General features: G+C 38.3%; 1 protein-coding gene across 22 annotated transcripts in view; it reads left to right on the forward strand.

Moving 5' to 3' along the window:
- Nucleotides 1-27,948, forward strand: part of HERC1 (HECT and RLD domain containing E3 ubiquitin protein ligase family member 1) — a 214,834-nt gene that overhangs the window by 77,747 nt on the left and 109,139 nt on the right. For 18 of the 22 annotated variants that reach the window (XM_089904370.1, XM_089904371.1, XM_089904282.1 and 15 more), the window contains 10 exons: nt 2,875-3,027; nt 3,153-3,285; nt 4,642-4,833; nt 7,237-7,458; nt 9,976-10,149; nt 21,395-21,509; nt 21,598-21,718; nt 23,523-23,694; nt 26,215-26,554; nt 27,002-27,122. In XM_089904370.1, coding sequence (XP_089760496.1) covers nt 2,875-3,027; nt 3,153-3,285; nt 4,642-4,833; nt 7,237-7,458; nt 9,976-10,149; nt 21,395-21,509; nt 21,598-21,718; nt 23,523-23,694; nt 26,215-26,554; nt 27,002-27,122 — 1,743 coding nt within the window. The remainder of the gene's footprint in view (nt 1-2,874; nt 3,028-3,152; nt 3,286-4,641; nt 4,834-7,236; nt 7,459-9,975; nt 10,150-21,394; nt 21,510-21,597; nt 21,719-23,522; nt 23,695-26,214; nt 26,555-27,001; nt 27,123-27,948) is intronic. The other 4 variants (XM_089904320.1, XM_089904330.1, XM_089904333.1 and 1 more) reach the window with 2 other exon arrangements.

The following is a 27,948-nucleotide window of genomic DNA, read 5'->3' on the forward strand; positions in this document are numbered from 1 at the left end:
TGTTTTGGAATTTTACCAATTTTTTTCTGATATTAATGTACAAGAATAAACAGGTAAAAATATTCAACAACATTTTGCAAGAGAAGAATGAGGAAAGGATTAACCTTACCAGATGTAATCTTATAATTAAACAATGTGGTTTAAATTGTTTAAAAATAGGCTGGTCAATTAATTAAAATTATTAAAAATAGCTGGTCAATAGGAGAGAAGACAATGGACAGTATAGCCTTCTCTGTATTAGTATGCCCTTAGTTCTTCCTCCCTGGTGTTTCTTAGATCCGTCACTTTTTTTCTTTCCATTTTTATGGGTTCTAATCCATGCCATCGCGACCTAATGGTAATAGCAGTGTTATAGCTGTTGTCACTGTTGCTGGTCTTCTCTCAGCATCCTACTGCTAGAATAACCTTGTTGTATTAAATAACCTCATTTTATTAAATCAGAACTTTTTCAGACCCTTCATCATTTGGCTTACACACCACACTCATCTGAACTCATGCGTGGCACACCTATTTCCTCCTCTCTCTTCTTGTCTACCAATCTATGACTTCTTTAACACTTGACTGTTCTTGGAAGCCTTGCTCAAACAACCTTTTCTAACCATGTAATTATAACTGCATACCTCTCATCAGTTTTTAGAGTCAAAGTGTACTATGTGACTTAACTTTGAATAGTTTGTGTATCATTTCATATTGTCTCCTACTCTTCAGGGTCAGGTCTGTATATTCTTTTTCTTCTGTACATGTCTTAGTGTTCTGTTCTGCCCAACTTAAAAGGTTGTTGACTAAGTCAGTGACAGTTGTTCCTATAGAATTATTTTCTTTCAGATTTAAGGATGTAAATTTGAGCTGATGTTTGGCTGCAAATGGAATGGGAACAATGTTACAGTGTATCCATTTGGTATTAACTGAATTTTTTTCCCAAAGTTGTATTAAAGTAGTGCCTTTTTTATGCCAGTAGGGCTGAGGTAGATGTGTATATTATATGGAAATGGAAATAAAATACTAACTGCTTTTAGGCTGAAAATCATAAATTTTTGTTTCTTTCTGATGTAATTTAACCAAATTTGTCATGTTCTAAGATTTTAAAATAATGGTGCTGGTCTTAGTCTTTTTGGGTTGCTGTAATAGAATACCACAGAGTGGGCCGGCTTATCTACCACACAGATTTATTTCTCACAGTTATGGAGACAGAAAGTCCAAGATCAAGGAGGCAGCAGATTTGGTGGTGCCTGCTTCTTGATTCATAGACAGCCGTCTTCTTGCTGTGTCCTCATACAAGGGAACTCTCTGTTGTCTCTTTTGTAAGGTCACTAATCCCATTCACGAGGGTTCTGCCCTCATGACTTAATCACCTCCCAGAGGCCCCACCTCCAAATACCACCACATTGGGTTCAACATAAGAATTTTGAAGGGACACAAACATTCATTCAGTCTCTAGCAGTGCTAATTTGGCTGCTTATAAAGGTGCTTATATAGGAAGGGCCTTAAAATGTTCTGTGACTCTCTCTTGGATATTTATAAACAAAGACCATACTTTATGCATAAAGATGTTCATCACATCATTATTATAAGAAAGAAAAGTTGGAAACAACTGAAATATCTAAACGTTGGGGAATGGTTTAAGTACATTATGATATATATACTCAGTGGAATATTATGTCTCAAATTTTATGTACACATGGCTTATGAAAACATGTAAAATATTTGTGGATCTGTTAGAAAAGAGAAGACTAAAAATAGAATATGCAGTATTATGAAAAAAATTAAAAGTCACAAAAAAAATTAGATACGGTGGTTGACTAAATGGTGATTTGAAGTTTTGTTTTTTTTTTACGGTACGCGGGCCTCTCACTGTTGTGGCCTCTCCCGCCACGGAGCACAGGCTTCAGACACGCAGGCCCAGCGGCCATGGCCCACGGGCCCAGCCGCTCCGCGGCATGTGGGATCCTCCCGGACTGGGGCACGAACCCGTGTCCCCTGCATTGGCAGGCGGACTCTCAACCACTGCGCCACCAGGGAAGCCCTAAAGTTTTTTAAAATACAGTTTTGGTATTTTCTAAATTTGTTACAGTATTTCTGTTTTAAAAAAATATTTTTAACTTGAAATAACTTAAAACTCCCACAAGAATTACAGGAAACTTTCAAAGAACTCTCCTGTACGCTTCAGCCAAATTTGGCTTTCCTTGTTTCCTTTCTTCCATCCATCATTTGAGAGTAAACTGCAGATGTCATACTGGCTATTCCTAAGCACTTATATTTCTTAAGAATAAGGACATTCTCTTACATAACAACAGAACAATTATTGAATTCAGGAAATTTAACGTTCACACAGAACCATTGTATAATACAGAGTCCATATTCAAATTTCTACAGTTATCCCAGTAATGTCCTTTATGGCACCCTCCCCCTGCCCCCCAAATCCAGGATCATACATTGTATTTAGTTGTCATGTTTCTTTAGGCCACTTACTTCTTTTATAATCAGAAATAAATTTAATTTCTAAGAATTGTGTTCTTAGAAATTCAAATATGTGAAAACAAAACCTTTACATAGGAGGTCAGGAAAGCAATAGCATTAAAATGTTGAAATGTGTTGTCTTTGGGTATTGTTTTCCTTTTTCTTGTTTTCCGCATTTTCAAAGTTTTTGTGGTGAAACCACAAAAGTTCTTGTGGTGAAACTTTTTAATGGAAAAACAAATTGAAATTGCTTGATAAGTCTTACCACCTTATAGCTAATGACAGCATAGCAAAGATTTAAAGATTAATAATGGGAGAAAGGAGACAGTGGCTTCTTAAATCAGAACCATTTATGGTAGGACATTAATTTCACTTTCAAACACTTCAAATATAATCTTAATTTATGTATCATTTTAGGATCAAGCATTTGGGGAGCTAGAAAAGAATAGTGATAAATTTCTACTTGGAACATCGTCTTCAGAGAACAGTCAGCCGGCTCATCTTCATGAACTGCTATGTTCACTGCAGAAACAGCTGCTGGCATTTTGCCACATCAATAACATTAGTGAGGTATGTGACTCTTTGCCTTTTATGGTCTTTTCTCAGGGACCTTGAAACTCAGCTATTTGGGTAAGCCATGATATTTTTCTACCTTGAATCTTCCAAAGTAGTAATTTAGGCACTTTTTTCCTCAGAACTCAAGCAGTGTGGCATTGCTTCATAAACATCTTCAGCTCTTGTTGCCTCATGCCACAGATATTTATTCACGTTCTGCAAATTTGCTCAAAGAAAGTCCTTGGAATGGCAGCGTTGGAGAAAAATTAAGAGGTGTGTTTGGTACTGGGTTTCATATTTAATCAGTGGTTGTAAAGCAAGAGTTCTTGGCCTTTCCAAAGCTTTAAGAGGGCCGGAAACCTCTGAGTGGAATAGGAATGACGTTGAATCTCCTTTGTTATCGAAGATCCCTTTGATCTTGGTTTTGGGGTGATGGCAACAGTGATTGATCTAATTAATCTTAAAAGACGCTAATTGGTGTGACAGAGGTCTAATTTAAAGGAATTAGATGATATATACTCAAAAAGATTAATATTAAATGGCATAAAGTGAGATTTTCATCTATTTCTTTACCTTTCTTTAGCATTTACCATCTCTTTCTGTCTTGAAATGCTTTCTTTTCTCTGGTCTTCTGTGTAGTCACAATCCTGTATTTACACATATCTCTTTGCCCACTCTTTTTCAGTCTGTTCCTGTAAGCTCCTCTTTTTGGGGCATGGCCTTTAATGTTTAGGATCTTCTGAATTTTGCCCTCAACCCTCTTTTCTCTGAGAATGATCTTATCTGGTCCTGTTGTCTTTAACCGCCACGTGTATATTGACTGCCATATATGCATCTAGCTGAGAACTCCTTTTTTACACAAGAGCCTTTCTCTAGTTACCTACTAGGTGCCTTTTCTTGATTATCCCAAAGATAGGTAAAATTTGGTAAGTCTGTCCAAAAGCAACTTATTTCTGAAGTTTCCTCACTGAACAAAGAAATAAATGAACTGAGAAACTAAAACCATTGCTTACTAGACACTTGCATTTTGTTGTTCCACAGGCGTCTAAAATTTAATTTGTTCAAATTGAGCTCATCTCTGAATAGTCTTCTTGCCCCCAGATACAATAAAATATTGACACAGAATTGATTAAAAACCAATACAGATAATAAGAAAACCCAGATGTTTTGAGGTAATTTTAATTTTAAAAAAGTAAATTTGGTTTAAAAAACATAAAAGACTTCCTACAGTAGAATGTAAGCACCATGAGGGCAGGAATTTTTAGTTCTTTGTTCACAGCTGTACACCTTTCACCTATAATAGTGCCTGATATGTTGTATGTGTTCAATAAATATTTCTTGAGTAAATCTGAAAATGAGAATAAATTTGTGAATGAGAAATTCGTAATGCATTTTAAGGGAAGCAGCTATAATCCTTTGAATTTGTTGGCACAAGGATATTTGTGCTTTCCCATAAAGTATCTGTTGGTGACACTTTCTGAAAGTGAGTAAATACTAACCCAACCCTAGCTACCAGAGAGTTATATAATAATTCAACAAAGAGTTCTAGGCAAAAATAGTATTTATTAGTTTTTTTTTTTAAGTTTGTTTGAAACAATTGATGCCTGTTGAATTTCTTACCCTTCATAGATGTGATATACGTCTCAGCTGCAGGCAGTATGCTCTGCCAGATTGTTAACTCCCTACTGTTACTCCCAGTGTCGGTGGCTCGGCCTTTATTGAGTTACCTCCTCGACTTGTTGCCACCTCTTGATTGCCTTAATAGACTCCTGCCAGCGGCCACTCTTTTAGAAGACCAAGAGTTACAGTGGCCTCTTCATGGTAAGTAAAGATAATAAAGGAGCAAATAATGCTCTTGAGAAAAGTTGTTTCTCTTGCATGCATCAGGTAAATCATATCTGACACTTGGTTGTTTAATGTACTCAAAAGATAAAGTTGTTACTGTCTAAGAGCTTATAGTGTGAAGTGGGCAACTGAGATGGGAAAATTTAAGAAAGTTGCTTATATATAAGTGTCACGAATAAAGTCTTTATCCAATCATCAGGCTTGAAATGTATTTCATTGATTCCAAGACATGCTTTTCTTCAAATTTTGACATGGCTTAATTTGGATACATCTTACAGTGGATGATAGGAGGCATTGTTTCATAAATCAGTCAACAGCATAATGACACATTTTACAATCAATGAATTGATTTGTTTTATTTCTTAAATGCAAACGTTTTTAGTTTTAAATCTCTATTCGACAGTAAAATATTTTGTATTTTGGTTGGATATGTAGATAACTGAATGTAAAAGATGGAAATTGGAAACCTATCTTTCTGTGTTTTTCTTTTTAGGTACTTTATAGGAAATAGCATTTTGATTTTAGACGTAATATGTGAATTCACTCTTAATTTATAAAATGTTGATGATTTTATTCCATTGAATATAGCTTAAAATATCATGTCTAGAAAACATCAGTGTATTTTTCCATTGAAGTCTGTCTATCCTAAGGCTATCAAAGGAGTTTCATTACTGAAATCTTAAAAACTTTTCAAGTTTAAATGAGGTCACATGTTTTATGGAAAGAATCCTGGTCTAAGGCATAAAAAGATTTAGATTTTAGTATTGGCTCTATTTGAACTTGGCTGTATGATCTTGGGCAAGTCACTTATTTGAAGCCTTGGTTCCTTCTCCTGGAGAGACTGGGATTGGACAGAATACTTTGAGGGCCCGTCTTATATCCCATTGTTCTGTGACAACTGGATTTAGATGAAGTCAAGTGTATCTTGATATTGATTGTATCAGGATATTGATTAGGCTTTATATGGAGCCATTCCAGGTTTACTCTTGTTTTTCTAAAGCATCTCAGAATTTGCTAAGACTTACTCTATTTGTATTAGGCGAGGAAGGTGTCATTTTATTTTGGATTTTTGCATCTGTTCATAACTGATTTTTTCCCATGATTTTCCTTTTTCATGCTATTCTTATGTCATTTTTACGACCACAGTTATACTAACCTCATAACATCAGTTTGGAATCTTCCTTTTTTTCCCTTTTCTCTGAAATAATTTGTGTAATTTAGGAGTTATCTCTTCTTGAAGGTTTATAAGAGTTTATAAAAACTATCTGGCCTGGGCTTCCCTGGTGGCGCAGTGGTTGAGAGCCCGCCTGCCGATGCAGGGGACATGGGTTTGTGCCCCGGTCCGGGAAGATCCCACATGCCAAGGAGCGGCTGGGCCCGTGAGCCATGGCCGCTGAGCCTGCGCGTCCGGAGCCTGTGCTCCGCAATGGGAAGGGCCACAACAGTGAGAGGCCCACGTACTGCAAAAACAAAAACAAAAACAAAGTATCTGGCCCTAGTGTTTTTTTTATAGATAGGTTTTTGGCTATTAATTTTCTTTTTTTAGTGGTTATTGTTCTCTTACAGCTTTTTGTTTCTTCTCAAATGCATTTCAGAAATTGATATTTTTTCAGAAAATGTCATTTTGTTGGTTTTCAAATTTATTGACACAAAGTTCATAGTATTCACACATAGTTTTTAAAAATCTCTAGTGTATCTGTGGTTATATCCTCTTTTTGTATTTTTAATTTTAAAATTTATGCCACCTTTATTTTCTGGATTAATTTTATTAGAGGTTTGTCCATTTTATTAGTGTTTTCAAATACCCAGTTTTTGAATTTGATGATTTCTTGTGTTTTTCTTTTATGATTTCATTGATATCTCTTCTTATCTTTATGGCTAGCTGTAGTTTTTTTTTTTTTTAAGTGAAGAACTTTTAAAAACAAATGTACAATAAGAAAGCATGGATCTGGATCTTAGTATAGGACAGATCTGAATTCAGGCCTTAAAAGCATTGAACAATACTAAGTGTCATTTTACTAGATCAACTCTTGTTTTGATTTTGGAGGGATGAGCTACCTCAGTTACTCACTCTTAAGGTTGAAATTTGATCTGGATAGTGAAAAGTAGGAATAGAATCAATGGGAGATAATTCTGCCATGTACTGTTTCACTGTTTATCTCAAAATCAGTAACTTTACAAAGCAGATTTTTATTTGATGGCAAACTTATCTGAATGTATTTTAAATTAGCCTACTAAAGAGAATATATACAGAAAGTGTTATAAGCTATGTTTTCATTATAAAATTATTTTGCTTCAGTGTCTTGTTGCAGTGCAATATAAATGAAAAAGCTTGAGAATCTTCAACACCAGATAAATTACTAATGATTTTGTTTTCAGGAGGGCCAGAACTGATTGATCCTGCTGGTGTGCCATTACCTCAGCCAGCCCAGTCCTGGGTGTGGCTTGTTGATCTGGAAAGAACAATTGCTCTTCTTATTGGGCAGTGTCTTGGTGGCATGCTTCAGGGTTCACCTGTGTCTCCAGAGGAACAGGACACTGCATATTGGATGAAAACACCACTTTTTAGTGATGGTGTAGAAATGGATACCCCTCAGTTAGGTAATGTGCTTCTCTGCAGCATTTAGAATACGTGCTTCTGTTTGTACCTCCTTTGGAGATTTCTCTTATTCTGGGTTTGCTGAATAGAGAACTGATAGAAAACAAATGCAACATTTGCAGGGTAGGGGATCCAAGACTGTAACTTGGAGCCCTCAGAAAAACAGTTAAGTCCTGCAGCATCGTATAGTGAAAAGAGTCCCTGAACTAGGGAAATGTAGGTCTGGTTCTACTGGGTTTTTATTTATCACTCATTTTGAGCAGGTCATCTAGCTCATAAAAATGGGAAAATGCTTAATTACTTGTGTTCTGGGGCTTGGAGGTTATGAAACTGCTTCATAGAAGGTTACTGACCATGACTTACGAGGGCTCAGGTCATAAACACCTCTCAGTTGTGAGGGCCAATCCCTTCTCCTCCCAGCCTGTCCTCCTTTCAAGCTGATGTTACCTTGTGTGATTCCTTATTTTTTTCCTCCCCATTTATGGTACCTTTGGGGTTTCCTTTCCTGCCTCATCTTCCATTTGTCTACTTTGGTGGTAGGCTAGCTCTCAGACTGTCTGAACAAGAGGATTTCTCCAGTTCCTGAATAGACTAGGATTGGTCCTTTAATCTCTCTGAACCTCTAATTTCAATCCTTAAAATAATGAGTTAGATTAGATAGCCCGTATGGTCTTATTAGATTTTATTTATTTATTTTTAAGAAATATTTATTTATTTTGGCTGTGCCAGGTCTTAGTTGCAGCACGTGGGATCTTCGTTGTAGCATGCGGACTTCTTAGTTGCGTCATGTGGGATCTAGTTCCCTGACCAGGGATCAAACCCGGGCCCCCGGCATTGGGAGCTCAGAGTCTTACCCACTGGACCACCAGGGAAGTCCCTAGATTTTAAATTTATTATTTCTCTGATAAGAGAAAGAGACTCAGAGAGTGTCCAAGAAGCAAAATCTAAGAGAAATCTCGATCTAAGAGAATCTCCAAAGGAGAAACAAAAGTAGAAACCATGACAAAAATCATGGAGATTTCTGCTTTGGGGTTGGAGGGTTGGAGGGTGGGAGTCAGAGATGTTGAAGATTTTCTTCCTTTTCCAAATAGGAGTGTATATTCATTGTTTCATTTATGAACCAGAAAGTGATTCCAGCCATGGCTGATGAATGCTAGACTGGTACTTAGGAACGTTTGTATCAAAAAAAGTAAAATCATGTTTTTTTTAAGGGGTATTTAACATCATAAAGGTAGTTCCAGTGCTATCAGTGCTTAGCTCCGTGATAGTCCCAAATGTCCTCCTGAGGACAAAAGTATCTTTATCTCTACCTTCCTCATATTTTTGTTATGTGTACTTTACTCAACTGGCCTTTGGTATGAATATAATCAATTTCAGTTTTTAATGTTATTTTTCACTTTTTAAATTATAAAATTATGAAACTATTAAAAGGTTATATTTTATGTTTAAATACTTGCATATATTGGACTTCCCACAGTGGTTAAGGATCTGCCTGCCAATGCAGGGGACATGGGTTTGAGCCCTGGTCCAGGAAGATCTCACATGCCACGGAGCAACTAAGCCCGTGTGCTACAACTACTGAGCCTGTGCTCTAGAGCCCATGAGCCACAACCACTGAACCTGCACGCCACAACCACTGAACCTGCACTCTACAACTCCTGAAGCCCATGCGCCTAGAGCCCATGCTCTGCAACAAGCCACCACAACAAGAAGCCCGTGCACTGCAACAAAGAGTAGCCCCCGCTCACTGCAACTAGAGAAAGCCCATGCGGAGCAATGAAGACCCAACACAGCCATAAATAAATGATAATAATAAAAAGCAAAGATAAGCAGTAGCTTCTAAAAAAATACTTGCATATAGTAGGAGGAGGCTCTTGTCTGTAAAATTGTAAATAAATGATAATTTAGTTATATTGTGGGTTAAATTGACTTTGGGTATTAGCCCAGGAACCTGTCATTTAGAGAAGTGTTTTGTTTTTTAAATGGAAAATGAATTCTTAATGCCAAATGTCCCATTGGAAAGTTAGGAACCACCTGAACAAATGTAAGTATCAGTTGAGAAATTGTTCAAGTATCAATATCTTTGATCTCCCTTAAATCATACTGAAGTGATTATTTTCCCTTAAGTCTACAAAAAGAAAAGAAAAATCTTGGCTAGTCTCTTTCCCAGCGGTCCCATGTTTCTCAATAAGGATATCAATCCGTTTTGAGCAAGAAAGTTCTTTGTTACACAAGACTGTGCTGCACATGTCTACCAAATGCCAGATGCCAAATGCCAAATGCCCTGCCTACCAAAATGCCAGAACTCCTCCTTGGAATGTTACATTTAGTCACATAAAGAAAGGGGTGATACTACGCCCAATTGAGAAGCATTAAAGGACTTTTACCTTTGTAGCATCTACTTAAAATGGTTTGAAATGTATCATTTCATATGCATTAAGTAAATATGGTAAGCTTTTATTTGTAGCACCAAAATTTACAAAGCTTGAAATTGATAACTTGTGTAATTTCTTTTTTAGATAAATGCATGAGTTGCCTATTAGAAGTAGCTCTTTCGGGAAATGAAGAACAGAAGCCTTTTGATTACAAATTGCGGCCTGAAATTGCTATCTACGTAGACTTGGCATTGGGTTGTTCAAAAGAGCCGGCTCGAAGTCTTTGGATCAGCATGCAGGATTATGCTATTAGTAAAGGTAAGATGAAGAGGATAAAGGGGCTAAATACGTAGATAGCTCATAATACTGACTAATATAAGTATAGTATAATATATGTAAATAGAAAATCCTAGGGATTACCCTATTACTTTTTTATAGAAAAAGGGATTTTACAATTAACATTTTTTTAAAATGTTTATTTTATTTATTTTTATTTTTGGCTATGTTGTGTCTTCGCTGCTGCATGCGGGCTTTCTCTAGTGCGGTGAGCGGGGGCCACTCCTCGTTGTGGTGTGCGGGCCTCTCACCATGGTGCCTTCTCTTGTCACGGAGCGTGGGCTTCAGCAGTTGTGGCATGCCGGCTCAGTAGCTGTGGCTCGCAGGCTCCAGAGCACAGGCTCAGCAGTGGTGTCACAAGGGCCCAGTTGCTTCACGGCATGTGGGATCTTCCCGGACCAGGTTTCAAACCCGTGTCACCTTCATTGTCAGGTGGATTCTCAACCACTGCACCACAAGGGAAGTCCCTACAATTAACATTTTAAAAACAGTTTCTTATTCCTGTTTGTGGAACATTTTGAAGTGCTTGGCAAGAAACCCCGTGTATTCTTTTATATACATATATCCCACTTGAAGAAAATCCACTGTGGGAAAATTGAGATTAGTGTGAAAAATAAATCCAGAGGCAGCATTTTACTGAAGGATTCCATGCAGCGTAAATGGATCTAGTATAAGAGTCTGTTTAATGAATCTCTTCCCTTTGTGAGCCCTGGTGAAGAACTGAAATGATGTGTATGTGGAAGTCTGAGCTCTGCGCCTTCGTCATTTTCCTCCTGTATAAAACACTTGCCCATTTTAGAGTGCTAGTGAAGATACCAGTTTGAAATGAGGTATATTATTAAGTACAGCAGTAAAGTGCTATGCAAGTGTGTAGTGGTATTTCAGTTTCTAATATTACTTGATTAATAAAATTAATTTTATGTACAAGTTTTCAAACGTTGTACCTGATTTCTTTTTAGCTCTCATCCACTTTTAACAATGACTTGGACTGTTCAGAATCACATACCCCTAGTTGTCTTTCTCCACATTGCTTTCTTTAGTCCCTGCTCCCCTGTGTCTTTGGATTTTCTTCCTTCTGTGATAAAAATGGTAAAAGTAAATACATTTTCACCTTTACTTCGTATAATAAAAATGAGATACATATCATTCAGATCTTTAAAACACCAGTGAGATGATACCTTTGAAAGTTTAATCTCATCCAATTTGTCATTCATTTATTCATTCTATCGTGTTGACTTTCACCAGTGATAGAAAAGTATGATAGTGGAGGAGGAAAAAAGCTTACTTTCTAAGTTGTATTTTCTGATATCCTCTTATTTGCATCATTTTCTTGGAATGTGCGGTTAGGTTTTTTTTTTTATAAATTTATTTTTATTTATTTTTGGCTGCCTTGGGTCTTTGTTGCTGCGCGTGGGCTTTCTCTAGTTGCGGTGAGCGGGGGCTACTCTTCATTGAGCGGGCTTCTCATTGCTGTGGCTTCTCTGGTTGCAGAGCACGGGCTCTAGGCACGCGGGCTTCAGTAGTTGTGGCACGTGGGCTCAGTAGTCGTGGCTTGCGGGCTCTAGAGTGCAGGCTCAGTAGTTGTGGCGCACGGGCCTAGTTGCTCCGTGGCATGTGGGATCTTCCTGGACCAGAGCACGAACCTGTGTCCCCTGTACTGGCAGGTGGATTCTTAACCACTGCGGCACCATTATCACTTGTTACTTTTCAGTGAGCACTTGAAAAAACTGGATATAAACATAAAGTGAATAAAAACTCTTATGGCTCCATTTGTTCAATTGCTTGTACACTATAGCCTAGACTTTATATCTGAGTAGTGGAAACATTTTGTAGTGCTTGGTATGAAATGACTATAACTTTAGCGAAGGTGTTTTAAAAGAACCTATTATTATAAACATTGCACAGGAGGATAATCCCTGATAAATTTGACATACTGCAAAGGATGTTACTTCAGTTTGCTTTTAAATTGAATATTAGCCTTCTTGGAATGGGGTCGTTTGATTTTAAGTCATAGCAGTTTTCAGAATAGCAAGCAATCCCTTGGAACAGATGATCTCTCAAGAACCTAGTGTGGAAAATTTTGTGTGTAATACAGACTATCATTTTAAGATTCTCTGTTGGAAAATCTTACATGCTTATATTCACTTTTTCACCTGTAAAATAGTTAAGTCTGAACTTAATTTTTACCTAAGCATCCAGAAATGACTGGAAAACCAAGCTGTAAAATTTTTGTCTTAAGATAGGAGTTTTAAAAAGGAATTAAGAACAGATAAAGTTAACTTGGTGCTTAATATTTTCCAAGAGTGTTTTTTGTTTGTTTGGGTTTGTTGTTGTTTTAACATCTTTATTGGAGTATAATTGCTTTACAATGGTGTGTTAGTTTCTGCTTTACAACAAAATGAATCAGTTACATATATACATATGTTCCCATATCTCTTCCCTCTTGCGTCTCCCTCCCTCCCACCCTCCCTATCCCACCACTCCAGGCGATCACAAAGCACCTAGCTGATCTCCCTGTGCTGTGCGGCTGCTTCCCACTAGCTATCTACCTTACGTTTGGTAGTGTATATATGTCCATGCCTCTCTCTCGCTTTGTCACAGCTTACCCTTCCGCCTCCCCATATCCTCAAGTCCATTCTCTAGTAGGTCTGTGTCTTTATTCCTGTCTTACCCCTAGGTTCTTCATGACATTTTTTTTCTTAAATTCCATATATATGCGTTAGCATACGGTATTTGTCTTTCTCTTTCTGACTTACTTCACTCTGTATGACAGACTCTAGGTCCATCCGCCTCACTACAAATAACTCAATTTCATTTCTTTTTATGGCTGAGTAATATCCCATTGTATGTATGTGCCACATCTTTATCCATTCATCTGATGATGGACACTTAGGTTGTTTCCATGTCCTGGCTATTGTAAATAGAGCTGCAAATGAACATTTTGGTACATGACTCTTTTTGAATTATGGTTTTCTCAGGGTATATGCCCAGTAGTGGGATTGCTGGGTCATATGGTAGTTCTATTTGTAGTTTTTTAAGGAACCTCCATACTGTTCTCCACAGTGGCTGTATCAATTTACATTCCCACCGACAGTGCAAGAGGGTTCCCTTTTCTCCACACCCTCTCCAGCATTTATTGTTTCTAGATTTTTTGATGATGGCCATTTTGACTGGTGTGAGATGATATCTCATTGCAGTTTTGATTTGCATTTCTCTAATGATTAGTGATGTTGAGCATTATTTCATGTGTTTGTGGGCAGTCTGTATATCTTCTTTGGAGAAATGTCTGTTTAGGTCTTCTGCCCAGTTTTGGATTGGGTTGTTTGTTTTTTTGTTATTAAGCTGTGTGAGCTGCTTATAAATTCTGGAGATTAATCCTTTGTCAGTTGCTTCATTTGCAAAAATTTTCTCCCATTCTGAGGGTTGTCTTTTGGACTTGTTTATGGTTTCCTTTGCTGTGCAAAAGCTTTGAAGTTTCATTAGGTCCCAATTTGTTTATTTTTGTTTTCATTTCCATTTCTCTAGGAGGTGGGTTAAAAAGGATCTTGCTGTGATTTATGTCATAGAGTGTTCTGCCTATGTTTTCCTCTAAGAGTTTGATAGTGTCTGGCCTAACATTTAGGTCTTTAATCCATTTTGAGCTTATTTTTGTGTATAGTGTTAGGGAGTGATCTAATCTCATACTTTTACAGGTACTTGTCCAGTTTTCCCAGCACCACTTATTGAAGAGGCTGTCCTTTCTCCACTATACATTCCTGCCTCCTTTATCAAAGATAAGGTGACCATATGTGCGTGGGTTTATCTCTGGGCTTTCTATCCTGTTCCATTGATCTATCTTTCTGTTTTTATGCCAATACCATATTGTCTTGATTACTGTAGCTTTGTAGTATAGTCTGAGGTCAGGGAGCCTGATTCCTCCAGCTCCATTTTTCGTTCTCAAGATTGCTTTGGCTATTTGGGGTCTTCTGTGTTTCCATACAAATAGTGAATTTTTTTGTTCTAGTTCTGTGAAAAATGCCATTGGTAGTTTGATAGGGATTGCATTGAATCTGTAGATTGCTTTGGATAGTAGAGTCATTTTCACAATGTTGATTCTTCCAATCCAAGAACATGGTATATCTCTCCATCTATTTGTATCATCTTTAATTTCTTTCATCAGTGTCTTATAATTTTCTGCATACAGGTCTTTTGCCTCCTTAGGTAGGTTTATTCCTAGATATTTTATTCTTTTTGTTGCAGTGGTAAATGGGAGTGTTTTCTTGATTTCACTTTCAGATTTTTCATCATTAGTGTATAGGAATGCCAGAGATTTCTGTGCATTAATTTTGTATCCTACAACTTTACCAAATTCATTGATAAGCTCTAGTAGTTTTCTGGTAGCATCTTTAGGATTCTCTATGTATAGTATCATGTCATCTGCAAGCAGTGACAGCTTTACTTCTTCTTTTCCGATTTGGATTCCTTTTCTTTCCTTCTCTTCTCTGATTGCTGTGGCTAAAACTTCCAAAATTATGTTGAATAAGAGTGGTGAGAGTGGGCAACCTTGTCTTGTTCCTGATCTTAGTGGAAATGCTTTCAGTTTTTCACCATTGAGGACGATGTTGGCTGTGGGTTTGTCATATATGGCCTTTATTATGTTAAAGAATTTTCCCTCTATGCCTACTTTCTGCAGGGTTTTTATCATAAATGGGTGTTGAATTTTGTTGAAAGCTTTCTCTGCATCTATTGAGATGATCATATGGTTTTTCTCCTTCAATTTGTTAATATGGTGTATCACGTTGATTGATTTGCATATATTGAAGAATCCTTGCATTCCTGGAATAAACGCCACTTGATCATGGTGTATGATCCGTTTAATGTGCTGTTGGATTCTGTTTGCTAGTACTTTGTTGAGGATCTTTGCATCTATGTTCATCAGTGATATTGGCCTGTAGTTTTCTTTCTTTGTGACATCCTTGTCTGGTTTTGGTATCAGGGTGATGGTGGCCTCGTAGAATGAGTTTGGGAGTGTTCCTCCCTCTGCTATATTTTGGAAGAGTTTGAGAAGGATAGCTGTTAGCTCTTCTCTAAATGTTTGATAGAATTCACCTGTGAAGCCATCTGGTCCTGGGCTTTTGTTTGTTGGAAGATTTTAAATCACAGTTTCAATTTCAGTGCTTGTGATTGGTCTGTTCATATCTTCTATTTCTTCCTGATTCATTCTTGGCAGGTTGTGCATTTCGAAGAATTTGTCCATTGCTTCCAGGTTGTCCATTTTATTGGCATAGTGTTGCTTCTAGTAATCTCTCATGATCTTTTGTATTTCTGCAGTGTCAGTTGTTACTTCTCCTTTTTCATTTCTAATTCTGTTGATTTGAGTCTTCTCCCTTTTTTTCTTGATGAGTCTGGCTAATGGTTTATCAATTTTGTTTATCTTCTCAAAGAACCAGCTTTTAGTTTTATTGATCTTTGCTATCGTTTCCTTCATTTCTTTTTCATTTATTTCTGATCTGATTTTTATGATTTCTTTCCTTCTGCTAACTTTGGGGTTTTTTTGTTCTTCTTTCTCTAATTGCTTTAGGTGCAAGGTTAGGTTGTTTATTCGAGATGTTTCCTGTTTCTTAAGGTAGGATTGTATTGCTATAAACTTCCCTCTTAGAACTGCTTTTGCTGTATCCCATAGATTTTGGGTCGTCGTGTCTCCATTGCCATTTGTTTCTAGGTATTTTTTTATTTCCTCTTTGATTTCTTCAGTGATCACTTCGTTAATAAGTAGTGTATTGTTTAGCCTCCATGTGTTTGTATTTTTTACAGATCTTTTCCTGTAATTGATATCTAGTCTCCTAGCGTTGTGGTTGGAAAAGATACTTGATATGGTTTCAATTTTCTTAAATTTACCAGTGCTTGATTTGTGACCCAAGATATGATCTATCCTGGAGAATGTTCCATGAGCACTAGAGAAAAATGTGTATTCTGTTGTTTTTGGATGGAATGTCCTATAAATATCAATTAAGTCCACCGTGTTTAATGTATCATTTAAAGCTTGTGTTTCCTTATTTATTTTCATTTTGGATGATCTGTCCATTGGTGAAAGTGGCGTGTTAAAGTCCCCTACTATGAATGTGTTACTGTCGATTTCCCCTTTTATGGCTGTTAGTATTTGCCTTATGTATTGAGGTGCTCCTATGTTGAGTGCATAAATATTTACAATTGTTATATCTTCTTCTTGGATCGATCCCTTGATCATTATGTAGTGTCCTTCTTTGTCTCTTCTAATAGTCTTTATTTTAAAGTCTGTTTTGTCTGATATGAGAATTGCTACTCCAGCTTTCTTTTGGTTTCCATTTGCATGAAATATCTTTTTCCATCCCCTAACTTTCAGTCTGTATGTGTTTCTAGGTCTGAAGTGGGTCTCTTGTAGACAGCAAATATATGGGTCTTGTTTTAGTATCCATTCCGCCAATCTGTGTCTTTTGGTGGGAGCATTTAATCCATTTACATTTAAGGTAATTATCGATATGTATGTTCCTATTCCCATTTTCTTAATTGTTTTGGGTTCGTTATTGTAGGTCTTTTCCTTCTCTTGTGTTTCTTGTCTAGAGAAGTTCCTTTAGCAGTTGTTGTAGAGCTGGTTTGGTGGTGCTGAACCCTCTCAGCTTTTGCTTGTCTGTAAAGGTTTTAATTTCTCCATCAAATCTGAATGAGATCCTTGCTGGGTAGAGTAATCTTGGTTGCGGGTTTTTCTCCTTCATCATTTTAAATATGTCATGCCAGTCCCTTCTGGCTTGCAGAGTTTCTGCTGAAAGATCAGCTGTTAACCTGATGGGGATTCCTTTGTGTGTTATTTTTCCCTTGCTGCTTTTAATATGTTTTCTTTGTATTTAATTTTTGACAGTTTGATTCATATGTATCTTGGTGTATTTCTCCTTGGATTTATCCTGTAATGGGACTCTCTGTGCTTCCTGGACTTGATTAACTATTTCCTTTCCCATATTAGGGAAGTTTTCAACTATCATCTCTTCAAATATTTTCTCAGTCCCTTTCTTTTTCTCTTCTTCTTCTGGAACCCCTATAATTCGAATGTTGGTGCATTTAATGTTGTCCCAGAGGTCTCTGAGACTGTCCTCAGTTCTTTTCATTCTTTTTTCTTTATTCTGCTCTGCAGTAGTTATTTCCACTATTTTATCTTCCAGGTCACTTATCCGTTCTTCTGCCTCAGTCATTCTGCGATTGATCCCATCTAGAGTATTTTTCATTTCATTTATTGTGTTGTTCATCGTTGTTTGTTTCATCTTTAGTTCTTCTAGGTCCTTGTTAAATGTTTCTTGCATTTTGTCTATTCTATTTCCAAGATTTTGGATCATCTTTACTGTCATTATTCTGAATTCTTTTTCAGGTAGACTGCCTATTTCCTCTTCATTTGTTAGGTCTGGTGGGTTTTTATCTTGCTCCTTCATCTGCTGTGTGTTTTTCTGTCTTCTCATTTTGCTTATCTTACTGTGTTTGGGGTCTCCTTTTTGCAGGCTGCAGGTTTGTAGTTCCCGTTGTTTTTGGTGTCTGTCCCCAGTGGCTAAGGTTGGTTTAGTGGGTTGTGTAGGCTTCCTGGTGGAGGGGACTAGTGCCTGTGTCATGGTGGATGAGGCTGGATCTTGTCTTTCTGGTGGGCAGGTCCACGTCTGGTGGTGTGTTTTGGGTTGTCTATGGACTTATTATGATTTTAGGCAGCCTCTCTGCTAATGGGTGGTGGGGTTGTGTTCCTGTCTTGATAGTTGTTTGGCATAGGATGTTCAGCACTGTAGCTTGCTGGTTGTTGAGTGAAGCTGGGTGCTGGTGTTGAGATGGAGATCTCTGGGAGATTTTTGCCGTTTGATATTATGTGGAGCTGGGAGGTCTCTTGTTGACCAGTGTCCTGAAATTGGCTCTCCCACCTCAGAGGCACAGCACTGACTCCTGGCTGCAGCACCAAGAGCCTTTCATCCACATGGCTCAGAATAAAAGGGAGAAAAAGTAGAAAGAATTAGTAGAAGTAGAAAGAAAGAAAGAAAAAGAAAGGAGGAAGGAAGGAAGGAAGGAGGGAAGGAAGGAAAAAAGAAAGAAGATAAAGTTAAATAAAATATAATAAAGTTATTAAAATAAAAAAATAATTATTAAGAGAAAAAAAAAAACGGATGGATAGAGCCCTAGGACAAATGGTGGAAGCAAAGCTATACAGACAAAATCTCACATAGAAGCATACACATACACACTCACAAAAAGAGGAAAAGGGGAAAAAATCCTAAATCTTGCTCTCAAAGTCCACCTCCTCAATTTGTGATGATTCATTGTCTAAAGAAGGGAAGGAAGGAAAGAAAGGACGAAGATAAAGTAAAATAAAGTTATTAAAATAAAAAGTAATTTTTAAGAAAAAATCTTAAAAAAAAAAAGGGTGGATAGAACCCTCGGACATAAATGGTGGAAGCACAGCTATACAGACAAAATCTCACACAGAAGCATACACATACACACTCACAAAAAAAGGAAAAGGGGAAAAAATCCTAAACCTTGCTCTCAAAGTCCGCCTCCTTAATTTGGGATGATTCATTGTCTATTCATGTATTTCACAGTTGTAGGGTACATCAAATTGATTCTGGAGCTTTAATCCGCTGCTTCTGAGGCTGCTGGGAGAGATTTCCCTTTCTCTTCTTTGTTCTCACAGCTCCCAGGGGCTCAGCTTTGGATTTGGCCCCGCCTCTGCGTATACGTCACCGGAGGGCGTCTGTTCTTCGCTCAGACAGGACGGGGTTAAAGGAGCCACTGACTGGGGGGCTCTGGCCCACTCAGGCCAGGGGGGAGGGAGGGGCATGGAGTGCGGGGCGAGCCTGCGGCGGCAGAGGCCAGCGTGAAGTTGCACCAGCCTGAGGCGCACCGTGCGTTCTCCTGGGGGAGTTGTCCCTGGATCCCGGGACCCTGGCAGTGGCGGGTTGCACAGGCTCCCTGGAAGGGGGCTGTGGATAGTGACCTGTGCTCGCACACAGGCTTCTTGGTGGCGGCAGCAGCAGCCTTAGCGTCTCATACCTGTCTCTGCAGTCCGCGCTTTTAGCCGCGGCTTGCGCCCGTCTCTGGAGCTCCTTTAAGCAGCGTTCTTAATCCCCTCTCCTCGCGCACCAGGAAACAAAGAGGGAAGAAAAAGTCTCTTGCCTCTTCGGGAGGTCCAGACTTTTCCCCGGACTCCCTCCCGGCCAGCCGTGCCGCACTAACCCCCTGCAGGCTACGTTCACGCCGCCAACCCCAGTCCTCTCCCTGCGCTCCGATCGAAGCCCGAGCCTCAGCTCCCAGCGCCGCCCGCCCCGGCGGGTGAGCAGAGAAGCCTCTCGGGCTGGTGAGTGCCGGTCGGCAGCGATCCTCTGTGCGGGAATCTCTCTGGTTTGCCCCCCACACCCCTGTTGCTGTGCTCTCCTCCACGGCTCCGAAGCTTTCCCCCTCCGCCACCTGCAGTCTCCGCCCGCGAAGGGGCTTCCTAGTGTGTGGAAACCTTTCCTCCTTCACAGCTCCCTCCCACTGGTGCAGGTCCCGCCCCTATCCTTTTGTCTCTGTTTATTCTTTTTTCTTTTGCCCTACCCAGGTACGTGGGGGGGTTCTTGCCTTTTGGGAGGTCTGAGGTCTTCTGCCAGCGTTCAGTAGGTGTTCTGTAGGAGTTGTTACACGTGTAGATGTGTTTCTGGTGTATCTGTGGGGAGGAAGGCGATCTCCGCGGCTTACTCTTCCGCCATCTTCCCGGCCTGCCGTCCCCACGACTGTCAACGGCTTCGGCCGCCGGGGCCCCTCCAGAGCCGGCAGCCTCAGTGAGGCCGCCCTCCCCTCAGGCTCTGGGGCCGTTCCGTGATGGCGGAGGGAAGAGACCCCGAGCTGCGGGAGTTCCAGCTCTGCGGAAACGCGGGCTCCGTTCTTGGTTTTGTTTTTAAGTAGCATGGTAAATCTGTCAAATTAACAGAGTCTAGCAGACATTCTGGGAGTAGACAGTAAACCTCCCATCCCCATTTGGAATCTACTGAATGTATTTCATTTTTAAATTATAGAACTGGTGTGCTAACATGGAATTAAAGAAAGCAGCTGACTAGTTTTCATCATCTAATGCTGTGATTTGGGTTTTCAGTTGCACATACTCATCTCTGTCCAAATGTTGTTTCATTTCTTACCTACCTAAATATACATGTATTCACAGTATCTGATGGCTTCAAATACCACATATGTACAACTTGACTAGTTTACTCAGTATCTCTACTAGGGTGTCTAATACATAGTATTCAGAACCAGACTCCTGATTACAGATACCTATCCTCCCAAAGGGCTGTCCTTGTGATCTTCTCTCAGTAAAAGCCAACTGCATTCTAAATACATTATAGTCATCCTTGTCTGCTCTCATGTGCACCTCTGATCCATCAACAAATTTCTTCAACTCTACCTTCAGAATACATCTGGAGTCTAACCACTTCTTACTAACCCCACTGCTACTACTATGGTCTAAGCCACCATCATTTCTTACCTGAATTACTGTAATAATTACTTCTGCTGTTGCTGTTCCTATAGTAAATTTTGCACTCAGCAGTTAGAGTGAGCCTTTTAAAACACAGATCACATCATCCCGTACCTCTGTTCACAGTTTCTAATGGTCCTTCCCATTTCCCTCAGTGTAAAACCTAGAGGACTTGCAATGGCCTGCAAGGCCCTATGTGATCTGGACCCCAGACAGCTTTCTAATGTCTCCTGTCACTCTCGTGCATGCACATTTTCCTCTAGCTGCTCTGTCCTCCTTGAACTCAGGCAGGGCCTCTACATAGTTTTTTTGAAAGGACACTGTTTGTGTGGCTTCTTCCCCTACCTCATCTAGATCTCTCTACTTGATTGTAGCCTTATTGGGGACCTTCCCAAACCAGCTTATAAAAAATAGTAAACCCACACAGTACAGTATTCCCTGTTCTCCTCACCCTGCTTTATTTTTCTCCATAACATTTATCTGTCATATTAATGTTTTTATTTATTGTCTCCTCATACCCCTCCCCCACCGCAACTAGAATATAAGCTCTGTGAGGTCTGGGACTTAGTTTTGTTCACTGCTGTGTTCCTAGCACAGTATGCGGGATCTAGTAGGTGCATTTGTTAAATAACTGCTTAGGAAAACGATAAAATTCAGGTGTTAGATTACTAAAGCTATTAAAATTACCTCTGAACTGTTTTCTGTGAAATGTCAGTGTATCATTTTTATTTTCAGATTGGGACAGTGCAACTTTAAGTAATGAGTCACTCTTGGACACTGTGTCTAGATTTGTTCTTGCAGCTCTTCTGAAACACACAAATTTACTCAGTCAAGCATGTGGAGAAAGCCGGCAAGTAACTTAAAACTATCCTCAGACAAATACTTGCTCTCATGATGTCAGAAATTAAGTAACTTTTCTATTTTGGTTCTTTATTTAGATATCAACCTGGTAAAAGCTTATCAGAAGTGTACCGTTGTGTGTACAAAGTTCGAAGTCGTTTACTTGCTTGCAAGAACCTTGAACTTATTCAGACCAGGTCATCATCAAGAGACAGATGGGTAAAGTTGGAAATCAGTTAATTTCTATGTTTTTCTGCAAGCTGTGAGAGATAGCTCCATATTTGTGTATGTGAGGGGAAAAAAATGTGGCTTAATTATTGCAGATGTTCAATAAATATTGAGTAGTTCTTTTTCTAGTGAAAATAATTGGATGAGTAGAAGATTGGGGGTTTATTTAACCACCCACTTATCAAGTGTGATATGGCTGCTAAGGAAGTTTATATATTCTTAGGCCATATAGGTAATAACAACAAATTGAATTGTCCAAATCACATGAAATATTATTCCTTTGTTTTACGCTCATCAGATCGCGTTTGAATTATCCTATCTGATTTGGGGTGCCATAACTTATGAGGGATATTAGCAAAGTTAGATTGGTTAAGGGTCTGAAAATCATCTTATACAAGAACTGGAAAGTGTCAAAAATGTTTAGCTTAGAGAATGAAAGCAAAGGGGAATCGTATGATAGGTGCCTTAAAGATATTTAAAGGACTTCCATGTAGGAGAGGAAATATATGTGTTCCCTGTTGTTCCAGAGGGCACAGGTAGGACCAAAGGGTAACAACTGAATGGAGAATCGTTGTTAGCTGAATGTAAGGAAAAAAGCCTTCTAATGATTAGAGTTGCCCACTGCTGGAGGTCAAGATTGAAAACTTTAATTAAGGATGTTCCAGAAGTAATTCTTGCAACAAAAATGAGATGATTTCTAAAGTGCTTGGTAATCCTGATAGCACGATCCTATAATTATGAGTATAGCCTGATACCTCACCTTCAAAAGTGCTTACTTTGAAACGTCATATGTTAGATGCTTTGCACTCCATTATTTAGATCTTAGATTTTAAAAACCAAACTTTATCTCTACATTTGTATTATAGTATTCTTTTGGCATGCACTGATTTAATATTTGTGGATCCAACTATTTGTTAGTGACCTTGAAAGCCCATGAAATATACTAATTAACCATTTTGTTGAGTCTCAAATTTGAAACTTAAATATTGTGGAGATACATGACTTATGTATTTTGTGAGTCTGACTGACTGCTCAGTATCCCCATCCAATCATGAATCACAAAATAACTTTTATTGTACATCTGAGGATATCATTAAAAAATTTCACTTGTGCTTTATACTGAAATATGTGGGATGTTTGTGACTCTCTTCACCCCTGTTGTAAGGACTCTTTTCTTTAGATGACTACGAGGTAGCATAACCACCATGGGAAATAAAATTAACATTGTCCTTACCAGATTTCTAATTTTTGGTTTCCTCAGGGACAAACAAAGTAAAGAAAATAATTAAAAACAATACTGTTTGTATAATTGAGATTTGCTAAGAGAGTAGAACTTAAAGTTTTTCACCAAAAAAAGGTTAAAAAATACTGTTTTGTTTTAAATTAGCATTATTAAACATTTATACAGAGTAACAATAACATACACAGCTTGAGGGAGACTGAATGGAATCACATTTCATGTTCTTTACCTTTTATGCTTGGTGTCGTACTCAACTCATTTTAAGTTAGCAGTTTACAGCAGAACAGCGATATGTATGAGTCAATTTACAGCATGACATTTTAATCAAAATATTGAGGAAGAGAGCATAGTTAGATGTTTCTGTATATTTTGTGTACATACATTCTTTCTAATCTTTTCAGATTTATCCAGTATATCTTTTGTTTTTGTGGTAAAATTCATGTGTTACTACTGCTGTTAGCATTATTTTCCATGGTAAAAAAGTCAAGGTTTTAATGATATTTTTCAAAATTAAAAAATATATATATTCAGTGTAGCTCTGATCATTTCTTTAAGATCTCGGAAAACCAAGACTCTGCAGATGTTGATCCTCAGGAGCATTCATTTACCCGGACCATTGATGAAGAAGCTGAAATGGAAGAACAGGCTGAGCGAGATAGGGAAGAGGGGCATCCAGAGCCGGGGGATGAGGAGGAAGAACGGGAACACGAAGTGATGACAGCTGGCAGTGAGTATATCCGTCTTGCTTTACAGATACACACTGTGGCATTCTTTTTGGTAGGGAAACTGACTGTAGAACAGAGAGGCAAAAACATTTCCTTACAGTTTTTCTAAAGAGGTGTGATATTCTCCTGATGATCTGATTAGCTACATTTCAGTTCTTACAACTGCTAGTTCCGTTCTGAAGCTGTTGGATTGCGTGTTTTGGGCTGAAAAGCTCTGGAAGCAGGCTTTTGGAAACAGTACCTGTTCCACTGAGTCTCATTTATGAAGTGATGCCCATGAGTCATTGGATAGGGACATTCAAAGCATGTTCTCTGGAGGGTACCAAGTTGTCCATTCACCTGGCTGGCCTCTGGGTGGTGAGGAAGAGAGCCCCTTTCTAAGCCTATTAGGAGAGCCCAATTATTTTCCATATGTAGAACTTTTTAAATTACAAACTTCCCCCACTGACTGCACTGCTGATTTCAGTAGAGAGCAAGAATATACATGAGAATATTATTGGCTGGTGAATGACATTTTTCATACTTTTTTATTACAAGGCTACAGATAGTTTTAAAATGTAATCATTTAGATGTTTAAAGAGAAATATGGAAGCTTTGAAACATTTGTTATCTTTTGAGTGATCTGGCTGTTTCAAGTTAAAGTGTATATTTACTTTTGTAGCCTAAAACATTTTGGCCATCTATGCATTTGGTATTGAGATTGTATATATATTTCAGTCAATTTGACACTTACTTTATTATCAATTTTTCTGTGTTGTGCATACTTCTAAAAATGATTTTGAGGTGACTCAAAACAAGGCCAAAGCCCATTAAAACAAGAGGAGAAATATAAGGTTCAGATGGAGAAGAGGGGATTGGAGATGAGGAGGTGGAGAATAATTTTATATATATATTAAAAAATATATATATATAACGTGTGTGTGTGTGTGTGTGTGTGTATATATATATATATTTTTTTTTTTTTTTTTTTTTTTTTTTTTTTGCTGTGCTGCGTGGCTTGCAGGATCTTAGCTCCCCAACCAGGGATTGATTGAACCTGGGCCCTGGCAGTGAGAGCACTGAGTCCTAACCACGGGACCGCCAGGAAATTCCCAGAGAATAATTATATTTTAAAACCTAGGCTGAGGGAACATTTACAGATGAACTTAAGACTTAGTTTAGAAATTCCTAAAAGCAAAGACCAAAGGGGAAAGCACAGTAACAAAAGATAACCCTCAATTATATTAAAAGAAAGCGTAATAGTTACCCAGGGAGTAATAATTTTTAAACTAGCTGCCATTTTGAGCATCAGTTATATGCTGGGCACTGGGTCAAATGCTTCACATAGATTAACTCATAATCCTCTCCGTCTTAGATGATTTCTAGTATTACCCTGTTCTAAAGATGGACAAACTGAGGTTTAAGGAGGCAAAATTATGTGCCTAGGGCCACTGTTCATAGCAGCTGGAATTAGAACCAGGTCTGCCCCAAATTCCAGTAACCATTCTCTTAATTACTTTAACTGATTTCTAGCTCTAGACTGTTAGTTTGTTGCTTTGATTTTCTTAGAAATAAGGGACTTTCAACAGCATAATGAATATATTGTTATAATAATACTTTGAAATATACAAATGCATTTTTAAAGTTTGTACTTCCATACTAACAGACAAATCTAGTATTTTACTAACTTTCTTGCCTGGGTTCCCCATTAAAAATACCATCTTCACTTAAATTTGAGTAAAACATTCTTTTCCTATTGTGAAATACCTATCACTGCATCAGAACCTTGTTAAACCCACTTTTTACACTTGTGAATTGGGAAGAGCTGGCATAAGATGGACATTCCTGGTGATACTATTTGACTCTGGGGGCCGTCTTGGCCATATTATTATAACCAGATTCTGTTTCAGCAAAGACCTTTAATGGTTGTGCTTATGTAATATGTTTAAAATACAACAAAGTGTAGGTATTAGGAATTATATGGACTTCGGAAGGGGAAAGGGGGCTCTTCATTATAACTAATGCAACTTAACTTTTGTCTGTTTCTTTTGTAACCTGACAATTTCAAACCAAGGTTGTGAACATTTCAGAAATAGGCAGTTATTTTTATCTAACCCAGTGATTCTCAAACTTTAATGGACTTCAAAATCCGCTGGAGGGCTTGTTAAAACGTACATTGCTGGCTCCATGCCTAGAGCTTCTGATTAGAAAGTCTGGGATGGGCCCAGTATTTTTCATTTCTAACAAGTACCAGATGATGTTGATGCTCCTCTTCTAGAACCACACTTTGCAAACCACTGATCAAACTCATAAGAGTAGAAATAGAATCAACCAAATCTAAATTCTGTAAAGGCATAAGTATTTCCTATTGTAATTTTTATAAAAAGTTTAATGTTATACGTGTATTTTTAATAAAATTTAACTTAGTTACTTAGTATTTAATGTCTAAAAAATGATTTTCCCTCTTTCAATAAGTTTTTGGTCCAAACTTTTTGACTGTTTTTATTGTTATTTTCTTTGCTCTTCTCTCCCCATGTGTTAAGACCTTGTTTTTGTGTTACATGTTACAGAAATCTTTCAGTGTTTCCTCTCAGCCCGTGAAGTAGCTCGTAGCCGAGATCGAGATAGAATGAACAGTGGGGCAGGGTCTGGGGCTCGAGCTGATGATCCACCTCCTCAGTCTCAGCAAGAGCGAAGGGTCAGCACAGACCTTCCTGAGGGTCAGGATGTGTACACTGCTGCCTGCAACTCCGTGATCCATCGATGTGCCCTGTTAATATTAGGAGTAAGTCCTGTGATTGATGAGCTTCAGAAGCGAAGGGAAGAAGGACAGTTGCAGCAGCCTTCCACAAGTGCCTCTGAAGGGGGTGGACTTATGACCAGGTGGGACTGACTAGAAACTTAAAACATTTCTCTCCTCTCCTTGTTTCTTTATGCATTGAAATGGTTTATTCTCACTTATTGTATTCTGAAATTAGCACAGACATGGAGGAGGAAATACAAATTGACAAGGATGAATTTAATGTAAAGAGTGATACTAATTCAGCCTGGAGTATAAATTTCTGATTAAATGAGGAGGCACAATTTTTCACACATATAAGCAACAGTAGTTGATTGGCATAATTCTGTAATTTAGTGGCATGGAAGTTATTCTGATGTAATTGAGAAGGACTTTGTGCTTAGACCTGCCTGAGAGCCAGGGTTTTCCATTGACAGACATAATTACTCCTCACTGTGTGTGTGTTTTATCTCTGTGCTGCTAGTTCCATTCAATTTTATGTTCACTAACAGTCCCAAATCGAAAAACTTTTCTTTGTGCATGTGAGACAGGAGTGAAAGTCTTACTGCAGAGAGCCGGCTAATCCACGCAAGTCCAAATTATAGACTGATCAAATCGAGGAGTGAATCTGATTTGTCTCAGCCTGAATCAGATGAAGAGGGTTACGCACTGGTAGGTATACCTAGATTTAGTAAAGAAGGAATTTTGTATAGCAACGTAAGACTTTGGTTAGAGTAAGTAATATACATTTGTTTTAGACATACAAAAACTTTTTTAAAAGAACTTTTAAGAGAAATGAGATAACTATATTGCATAGGTATTTATCATCTCTATGTTAGTGACTCAGATATCTCTCTTTAACTCTGACTTGTTCCTAAACTCCAAATTCATGTATTTGACTCCTTGATGGACGTTCTACCTGAACATCTCAGGTGACCACAATCTTAACCTATTCAAAAATAAACTCATTTTTCTCCTAAACCTCTTCTCTCACATTCCCTATCTTAGTAAGTGTTACTATTAACTACCCAGGCTGGAAACCTGGGTTCATCCTTGACTCTACTTTTTTTTAATTCCTGGTCCCTGCAACCTCCTCACTCCCCACAGTCCAATTAGTCAAACCTTGAAAATTTTACTCTTAATATCTTTGTACTATGTCCTGCCCATCCCTCTTGCCACTGCTCTGTCTCAAACTTTCCTTCTCTTTTGCCTGGCTTGGTACAAAAACCTCCATACTGGTTGCCCCATCTCTTGTCTTATGCCCATCTTCAACATTTCACTAGAATAATACACCTGAAATACAAACCTGTTTATATCTCCTCTACTTAAAATCTTTCAGTAGCTCTCAGTTCCCTATCAAAAAAGCCTCAGGACCTGAACTGCAGGCATTTAAGGTAAAAATCAAAGAAGTGCAATGCTGATTTATATAAGAAGTAGAAAGTAATATGTGCTATAGTGTGATAGGTAAAATAAATTATAGAATGAAAGCTGTCTAATA

Source organism: Delphinapterus leucas, chromosome 2 (assembly GCF_059928025.1).
Source record: "Delphinapterus leucas isolate spDelLeu-1000000601 "Yukka" chromosome 2, BTC_Dleu_Yukka2, whole genome shotgun sequence".
In the NCBI taxonomy this organism is placed as follows: domain Eukaryota; kingdom Metazoa; phylum Chordata; class Mammalia; order Artiodactyla; family Monodontidae; genus Delphinapterus; species Delphinapterus leucas.